Source organism: Papilio machaon, chromosome 10, assembly GCF_912999745.1.
Source record: "Papilio machaon chromosome 10, ilPapMach1.1, whole genome shotgun sequence".
NCBI lineage: Eukaryota > Metazoa > Arthropoda > Insecta > Lepidoptera > Papilionidae > Papilio > Papilio machaon.
In genome coordinates, this window is record NC_059995.1 from 5834839 (window position 1) to 5844522 (window position 9684).

Below are 9684 nucleotides of genomic sequence, written 5' to 3' on the forward strand. Positions count from 1 at the left end.
TAACAGTTGCGTAGAATTATAATAGAATCTTTATTTAGAATGTGCACATTTTAACGAAAGAGAAATATTTCAAAGATGCATGTACACACCAATACATATGATAACATTTGAAGAACCCACGATAACCATTATCAATCGCTTCAGACGTTTACATTATCTATGCTACTCCTCTACAATAATATGAGACGATAACATAACAACTGCGTGTACAGTGCACAAAAAAATTACATCTTATCGTATTTGATAAGGAAACCGAACATAATTAGAACATTGTCGCTAGTTGTACAATAACCTATCGCAAGCAGAACGATTTGCCATGCTTTATAGTTGTATCGCATACCATACAAGGTTTATGTTATTGTAGTCGCGTTATACTTAACATTGTTATAAGGATTAATTTTAAATTACTCTTATAACATTATAAAACTTGTTAAACCGGAACATGTAAATGCAATGGGAACTTGCATAGATTTTTTCATATTAACTTATATTTAACTAGCTGTCGCCCGCGACTCCGTCCGCGCGGAATTAAAATATATTTTGAGTTATCTATGTAGATTTAAAGATATTGTGTATTTTAGTATTTGAAAGTAGTTTATACTTCTGTTTTATATCTTTTTGGTTCTCAAGGAGGGGTGACAGCATGCCTTGCCCCCCTTACCCCTTGACTCTCATAGTTCACACATTAAGAATCCAAGATATTGTCTAAAACAGGGGACATCGACAAAAAATATAAAGTAAACAAGCTGAAGTAAACAAATACTTCGTCAATAAATCTGCATCTAATCATTACGATGATCTTTGTATAATCTGTTTTATAAAACAAGTTCCACTGAGTAGACTTAATACTCGAAACTAGATTCAATGCCGTATTTGATGCCATAAAAACAGCGTAACATATCTATACAAAAATATGTTCTGACGCACAGCGCTTAATAGGATAAATAAAAGATGCTACATTTTTTTTTTTTTAAGGAAATAGTTAGGCCATGGTTTTTCACCATGTAAGTAATATAATAGTGAAAAGCGGTTTTAACATAAATCATGGTCGACCCATGTATGGATAGATTGTGGAAAAGGCGAGAAAGTTGTTTCGGGACCGTGCCACATGTTATGTAAATCTGTGATAGAGATAACAATTTGGCGCTGTCCTGAGTCCTAGGCAGAAGCCTACCCCTCTAGGTCTGGGATATACGCTGTTCTTAAACAATAGTCTCGCAGTCTACATGTAAGTTGTGTCAATGATAACAATAATTTCAATGTGGTGATTGGCAGTGAAGTGTAAATAAAATAGAAGGTAAATTAATTTTGATTAATAATGGGGTAGGCTGTAAGCTTTAATTTTCGATACATGTTAGTATTTTTAATTCTATCAATTTTAGTGTAGCATGGATCAATGGTGACGAATTCTTTTGAAAACGTGGGTTCGATGTCTTGTTGAAAACTGTAGCTGGATATAAAGGGAGATGATAGAATAAAATAGTCATGAGATTCCGTTTTAACTTTTACACGTTTTTAAATTACAGGTACCAAGAATTAGATTTTTTCAAAATATGTAGCTGCGCAAATGGATGCATAAAACGTTTTTTTACGTCGAATTTTCCACCAAATTTGACCGTAAAAACTCTAAAGAAATAATAAAATGCAACATTAAAACGTAGGAAAATGACTTATTCATTTGAATAAGCCTTATGCATTGTAACGAGACATGTAAACGTGAAACAAAGGTCACGAAGTGCGCCAGCTGTTTCATTAATTCGCCAAACGTTTAATATTAAGAAAATTTATAAAGAGGGAGTAGAGCACATGGCGGTCTATCAAAACAACAAAGCCGATTGGTGTGGTGACGTTCCACCCCGGTGATATGTACGTCGTACTACCTAAATGCCTTATGTACACCGCTAGTTACTACTTCATGACTACTCCGAGCTCAGTGTGTACTGCAATGCAACGGAAAATATGCGTGTTTACCAAAGTCGTTTCGGTAGAACGGTGTCGTGTGTTGCGTCACGTTTAAGGAAATTGATAGTGCGCCGAGGTCGACGTGACTAGCATTATCGTGTACTATATATTGTAATTTCTGATAAATTTCATTTATATAGTTATTATTTCCAATTTAAAGTGAGTCAAACATGATGAAAGTTATAACTCCCGTGTTCAATATTCCCCTTGGATGCCCGACCGATGGCCGACGCCACGACACAGCGCGCGTCCTACATAACCTTGTTATCGCAAGTAAGTTTTTTATACTTTTTTATTACGCTTTAACCGTGTTTCTATGACCAAGTAGTGCATAAATAATATTATTATCTAAATGGCAAGTTATAATAATCCTTAAATAAGTGTTTTTTGTGGTAAAATATGGTGCAAAACTCGATTTCGAATAATAATATTGAACGTCATTGCGAAGTATACAGTCGACAAGATGGCGGCGAGTGGGGAGAGGGCGCCCAGTTGGCCAGGTGCTGCCGCCGCGTCGAGTTCGGCGCTATAGCTAACTAAATAGGTACGCAGAGTGTTGTACATTTAGAACGTTCACAATGGCCACCGCGAAAGACACGTCTACTTTCTTTCTGGAGGCAGATTCAAAACAATTTGACAGTGTTTTAAAGTTATATCCACAAGCGATCAAACTAAAAGCTGAACAGAAAACAAAGAAACCAGAGGAACTCATAAAATTGGACAATTGGTAAGTGCGAACGTCTTTCGGTGGAGAAAATGCGGCCGTGGCGTGTCAATGAACTTGTATTGTGTGTGTATCCGTGCAAACTGATTTGATAGCTACCTCCCTCGCGGACTGCATCTCTAGTCCGCGGACGGCTCATTAAAATCACTGCGTCACGTGGGATCGATGTCAATTTGACACTATCGTTTTTCCTGAAGCCAGTGTGGGGGAAAATATCAACGCGCTTAGGCGTTATAAAATGGTGGCTGTCCTTTACGTATCATCGCTCGTATATGCTTTTAGTTTGGGATGTACATGAATATTTCTTTACTAATTCCGTAGATACTTTGATTAGACGAGTCTAGATAACACTCATAATATGTTATTGTATTTGCAACTGCTAGTAGCTAGTAAAATACACATCGCTTTGTTTAATGCTGTTCTCACATCCGTTCAAAATGGTGACTTGCCATTTATAAAGGTTTTTGTCGTCATTTAACTTTTTTTAATGGCAAATAATTGAATATTGATATTATTAATAACTAATAAACGATGTAGGCCTTTAAACAGATATTTTAAAAAAATCACGTAATGAGTCATCAAGTTATAATAATTTTTAAGTCTAACTTTTATAGAACTGTTAACTATTTCTTAACTGCATTTGTGTTTTTAAAACTATTGAATAATGTTATAAAACTATTTCTACTTAATCTTTGATATTTGAAATTGATTATTATAATTTTATTTATTTAATAAATAATTAATTTTTAAAACACTACAGCTAAAATTAACCCAGCCATGGCTATAATTTATTAACTCGAATATTTAATTGTTCCTTTTAAATTTATTGAAAATAAAGGTTAATTTAAAAAAATCTCATTCTAAAAAATTTATTAACTGTAATTTAATTATAACTAAGTGTAGTTTGTAACAAAAATTAAGTGTGTGACTATTCACATACTTAACAATTTTAATTATAAACATTTTATTATTTTGTTTATAACAAATATTTTTAAAATAAATTAAGCATAGCAAATATGAATCAATAATAAATATCCAAAATTAAAATTAGGGTCTAAATAAAATAAAACAATATTAAATAACAATATAAATAATTTACAACAACTATGACTGAATATTTCCTGTTGCTGCTTAGTATTTGCAGTCACAACAAAATACTTGTAGTAAACAAGATAATCATTTTAATTGTATAATGTTTCAATAAACATCTACATAAAATATATAATCAAATTAATTTGCATTTTGCGGCTAAAGATCAGAAGTTATTATTATTTTTTTGTAATGTATTTTTTTAATTACATCAATTATTTTCCTCTGAATATCCTAGATACATTTTGGTTTATAATTAACTAATTCTGGTACAGAATAAATGATTACTCAATAATATATTCATATTAAAGAATCTTTCCATAATTATATTTATAGTTTAAATAAATAAAAAAGATAACAAAATAAATTGTTTATATAAATAACTATTTGTGTTTTGAACACAATAGGCCATCAAATAGCTGGCATTTTCCTATTTATGCATAACAATAAAAATCCATTTCATGGCATTGTATGTTTGTATATTCTTTGAATTTATGAAAGGATAAATATAAAACACTATTTTTATTCGGAGTTTGGGAAAAATAAATGTTAAAAAGAAATTAATTATCTAAAAATATATGCTAACATATTTCTTTTCCATTAAAAAAGCATACATTATACCAAAAATTAAATTTTTTAATTAATATTATAAATCTGTAATTTTTTGCACAATCAATAAACACTAAAAAATAAAAATTGATAGAATTTTACCATTATTCAACATTTTTATGTACCTCATTATGTGACTTTTCTCTAAATTATTAATCTCTTAATAATTAATCATGGAATGAATTATTAATGTCCAATTATGCTTATGTATAGTAGTTACTATGATATAGAATAGATATTTATTCCATTTTTTTTTAATTTTTATTCGATAATTTCAATTTCTATATTTCCAGGTATCAAAATGAATTACCAAAGAAAATCAAATCTAGAGGGAAAGATGCTCACATGATACATGAAGAATTGGTTCAACTTATGAAATGGAAACAAGCAGTGAGTATAATAATTTTATATTCAAAACAAAATGTCTTTGTCTCACATACTTTGTGCTATAACAATACATCTACAGAAACACACATGTTAATAAAATATCTGCCAAAGCAATTAATTTTATAATCTAGTACAACTACAGATAGATAAATGTAAGACCTAGGTTATGACGAGGCACTATCTTCTATAATGTCTTTAAAACTTTATGGACAAAAAAAATTTTTTTTATATACATTCATATATATTCTGTTGACTCTCTGTAGGGAAAAAAGGCAATTAGTTGATTATTTTACAGTATTCTTTACTTATTAATGCTTTATTTTTTTACTAACAAAGAGCATTAAAATAATAATAAAAGACTATAAACTAGTCAAAGTAATTTTTTTTTTTTGCAGAGGGGAAGGTTTTATCCACAACTGTCCTACCTAATCAAAGTGAACACACCAAGAGCGGTAATGCAGGAAACAAAGAAAGCATTCAAGAAATTGCCCAATATAGAATCAGCAATGACAGCCCTCAGCAACCTGAAGGGTGTAGGTACCGCCACCGCCTCAGCCCTACTAGCAGCAGCCAGCCCTGAAATAGCTCCCTTCATGGCGGACGAATGCATACAAGCAATACCAGAGATGGAAGGGAGCGATTACACTGCCAAGGAATACCTCAACTTTGTTAAACATATTAGAAACGTCTGTGATAGATTAAATAAGGTAAGGAGTTTTTATATGGACTTCAATCATATGTAGTTAACATTTTTTAATTATATCAATAATTTTTTTTGTAAATATAATACATAAAAACTAAAATATATCATTAAAAGGTGTCCCTTTAGGCAAGGTTCCGAAGATACTGGCAGCGTTCCCCCTTTGAATGGCTAGACTAATTCTTTGTCCGAGGTAGCTGCCAGCTCTTCGGTCTCCTGTGATGTCGACTAACCTTTTTGCTGTTTCTTTTGTTTTTTTTTGTATATTACAATGTCGCGCGTGTAGATATGACCTATTGACATGGTATTGGTATCTAACCACAAGTTCCGCAGTACACATTAATTGGGGACACTACAAAAAGTGTCGATCTTTGCAGTCTCTTGATTATGTGCCATAGATTTGAACCTGTAAATAATTACTACTACTGTCTTATTTTTCTTTATTTTAATTTGAAAAGAACAGATTTGTACTTTGTAACATACTTAGTACATAACAAGTGTGACTAACATTGTTTAACAAATTATTTTGTGTGTGTCAACTTCCTACCGAAGCTCTGAGTCACAGTGGCATGCAATATTTATGTCACTCGTACGAATCTCAAGACTATTTTGCAGTCATCAGAATTATATAAGTAGTATACAGGTCTTTTATAATATTAAGAAATTAAACTTTAGTTTAAGCTTTAATGTCTTTTTCTACAACTCAAGAGTTCACGTTCATCATAGTGCCATAGTAGTAACAATTGTTACTCTTTGCTTGACTATAAAATAAAGTTCGGTGTTATTCTCTATGAACCAAGCCCAAACATAAATTTAGTCAGAGTGGGTAAAAGATCATAATATCATTTCTGTAGTTAGTTCTCCACTAGGAGTATTTGGAAACCACTAGTACCCTAATTACCAATATTTTCTCATACAAATTGAACACTTTTAATGCCACCGACTCAACAACTAAGTATTGAATATGTTAACTGAAAATTGTTTATTTTTCAAGGAACAAAATGGTTGTGGCAAGAAATGGTCACCACACATGGTGGAGTTGGCACTATGGACGCATAACATAGTGTCGGACTTGCAGCCACAGCTGCTGGGTAAAGAGCCCGTACTGCCCGCCCTGCCCGAGCCCACCAACGGCGGCTCGCCTTTGCCCAGCGATGAGAGTAACCTCGAGCCTCCTGCCACCAATGGCAATGGTAACACATACATACATACATACATACATACAAATATGTATATATATTATTGTTGATTTCCAGTGCTGGAATACCGGAACAAGAGCATGTTTTATCTCCCTTATTTTAAATCAACAACATTAAGTTTAGTGATGTTTGTAAAAAGCAATTTAAAAAAAAACATGTTTATGTACTGGTATTTTGGCAGTAGAAACACACGATTAGAAAATAAATTATGGATAAAATATTCATCAATCTCCTAATACTGAAATTAGATTGTATGCAGTTTTAATATTTTTGAAATATTTTTATTGTTGAATTCATTTTAAATTCCTAGCTGAACTTAAGAATAGGTAAATAACCTTTTGCAAATAAAACACAAAACTATAAAAATATAAAACTCAGAACTAAGAGGCTAAAATAAACTTAACAATTGCCTAAAAGTAACCTGTCCGAAAAAAAGTACGGTTAGTTCTCAGTAGTGAATTTTGCCAGAGTATGAATAACAATGCGTAGCCGGGCCAAGACAAAGCGGCCTCGCTAACAATGGTCGAACCTCTCATTACCTGCGCCCGCGCATTAACTGCGGAATACAAATTGTCTTGTAATACCACATCTATTTTAGTTGACACAATTTTTTTTTAGTATTGTTAAAGACTTGTACCTTTACTTGATACAACACTTTTAATATGATTTATATTCAAGTTTTCTTCTATAGTTCTGATAGTTTGATGCAAAACTACATTAAAATATTTTATATCTATTTAGCACATCTCATGGTACTACAATTTTTCGTATGAAAATAAAGTTATTATGATAAGGCATTAGGACTTGCATCACAATGTCGTCATATCCTTTAACTTTCATTATTGTGTATTTAAATCATATAAGATTACAAACTACTCCTAAAAGTAAACATAATTAAATTTAGGTGAATATTTGTGGCAATAATTTGTATGTTTTGTTATAGGTAAGCTTGAGTCAGTGAACGAGGACACGACGACGTCGTGCACGGAGGACTCTATGGACGCTAAGGCTGCCTCGCCCGGCACCCCCGCGACCCCCGCCACACCCGCCTCGCCCTCCGACAACTCCGACTCCGCCGTCAGCACGCCGCGCGCCAAACGGTAACACACATTTACTACTAATAACCTATATTTAAAAAATGGAAATTCGTTCTATTTACTGTATTCAAGAAAAAGGTACACTCCGAAGAGCATAACATTCCTTTCAGCTGAGCAGTTAAGAGTTTTTAACTTGTGGTATATATATATATAAAAGAAAGTTGTGTTAGTTACACTATTTATAACTTAAGAACGGCTGAATAGATTTGACTGAAAATTGGTGGGCAGGTAGCTTAGAACCAGGAAACGGACATAGGATAATTTTTACCCCGTTTTCTATTTTTTATTCCGTGCGGACGGAGTCGCGGGTAGAAGCAAGTTATTTATAGATATTGGTACGGTACATAGGGTTCTTTGATAGCATGTGTAAATATTTTGTTGTAGGCAAATAGAAGAAGCGAGTTCAGCTGAGGAGAACTCTTTGGGCGAGACGCCGGGGGCGGAGGCGCCGCCGATGGCCAAGAAGCTGCGGGAGGCCACGCACTGACACGCGCACCCCGCGCGCCCCCGCCCCCGCCCTGCACCACACACGTGCGAATATAAATAGCTTTCTAGACTAAAACTTATTGTACCTAGGTAATTTATTTTTCAATTCCGTTTAATTATAAAAAAAAAAAATAGTGTTAAGTTGTAAGAGTACCGGTTTTTGTAAGTTTTATAGGGTATTTCGTATGTGTTTGGACGGACTCGGCGAATGTTTTTTGGTGTTACAATATGTGTACAGCGGTCGATGGGCCGAAGGGATGAATTTTAATTAGCTGATGTTCAGTGACAGATTCAAATTCAATTTTTATACGCATATATTTTAAATGATGTAATGAAATTTCAAACAATTAATTATAATGGAATTAATCAAACTATATTGATTACTGAAATATACTCAAGAATTTTTCAAGCCTAATAAAATGAATTACGAATATTTCATAATGCTTATAAATATTTGAAAATATGCATTATTTTGGGAAAATGTACCATTATAAAAATCTTCTATGGATATTGACTTCAATATAATTTGATTAATTGTTATTGAAATGAATTCAAACCACCATTTTATTTTTAAACGTAGGATAATTAATTATAAAGAATTCGAATTTTAACATCACTAACTACCTGATAGAATATAAACTGTCAAGTCACAGCGGCTGATTAAAAACCCGACTATAGTGTTAGGTTTCGTTTGTAGATTTGTTTGGTTCACGGAACATATACAAAGAGGAAATAAATTAAATATGTTCAATAGAAATTCTACGATTGGTTGCCAATTTTTTATGAACATCACAAATTAACAATAGACTGATACATAACATCACAATCAATGTGATATTTCAGAAATATTTTTTTGAATAATTTTTTGTTGTAAAAATAATGTCACGGTGGTAAAATCTTTTACTCTTGTGATGTCCGAATCTTTACACTGTTAAATGTAACAGGCCTGTTTTCAGTTGAAGACAAAGAATAACTTGACAAAGAATTTAAATAATCGTAATATAAAATTTGAAATTTACGCTAATAGTATTTTTGTGGTAAATATTTACAATGCCGCTGAAAATGGATCTGTTACTATGTGACGAGTTAGGTAATCTCTAATCTCTTCTATGTATATGTTCCGTACTTAGGACGTTCGCATCCCGAGTGACATTCCAGTAATTGTTAACTGACGTGGTCGGCGGGGCGGTCAGGGGAGTCGTGGGGAAGGGGAGGGAACGTGCCTCGCCGCCTCGTATCCGGACCAGATGCCTTGGAGATTCACTCACATTGCCTTATGACACAGTCTGCCCGCAGAGTTTATATGCAACAAGATAATACAAAGGTCGTGTTACCCGGGCGCCGGGCACACGGGCCCACAATGTAGTTTTTAATGAACAAATATAAGATATTAATTTTATAATGTCGCATTTTTAATTACACCCGATCCTT

General features: G+C 33.1%; 1 protein-coding gene across 3 annotated transcripts; it reads left to right on the top strand.

The window, feature by feature from the left end:
- Window positions 1-1917: 1917 nt before the first annotated feature.
- On the top strand, window positions 1918-9645 carry LOC106718229. 3 transcript variants are annotated; one of them, XM_014512260.2, is made up of 8 exons: window positions 1918-2235; window positions 2411-2689; window positions 4678-4774; window positions 5167-5478; window positions 6466-6664; window positions 7614-7770; window positions 8152-8343; window positions 9384-9645. In XM_014512260.2, the coding sequence occupies exons 2-7, from the start codon at window positions 2541-2543 to the stop codon at window positions 8252-8254; spliced, it is 1017 nt and encodes a 338-aa protein (XP_014367746.2). In that variant the 5' UTR covers window positions 1918-2235; window positions 2411-2540; the 3' UTR covers window positions 8255-8343; window positions 9384-9645. The 3 variants fall into 3 exon arrangements, with proteins under 3 accessions (XP_014367746.2, XP_014367749.2, XP_014367748.2); XM_014512263.2 differs by having other exon boundaries at window positions 2411-2506; XM_014512262.2 differs by lacking the exon at window positions 2411-2689.
- Window positions 9646-9684: the final 39 nt, after the last annotated feature.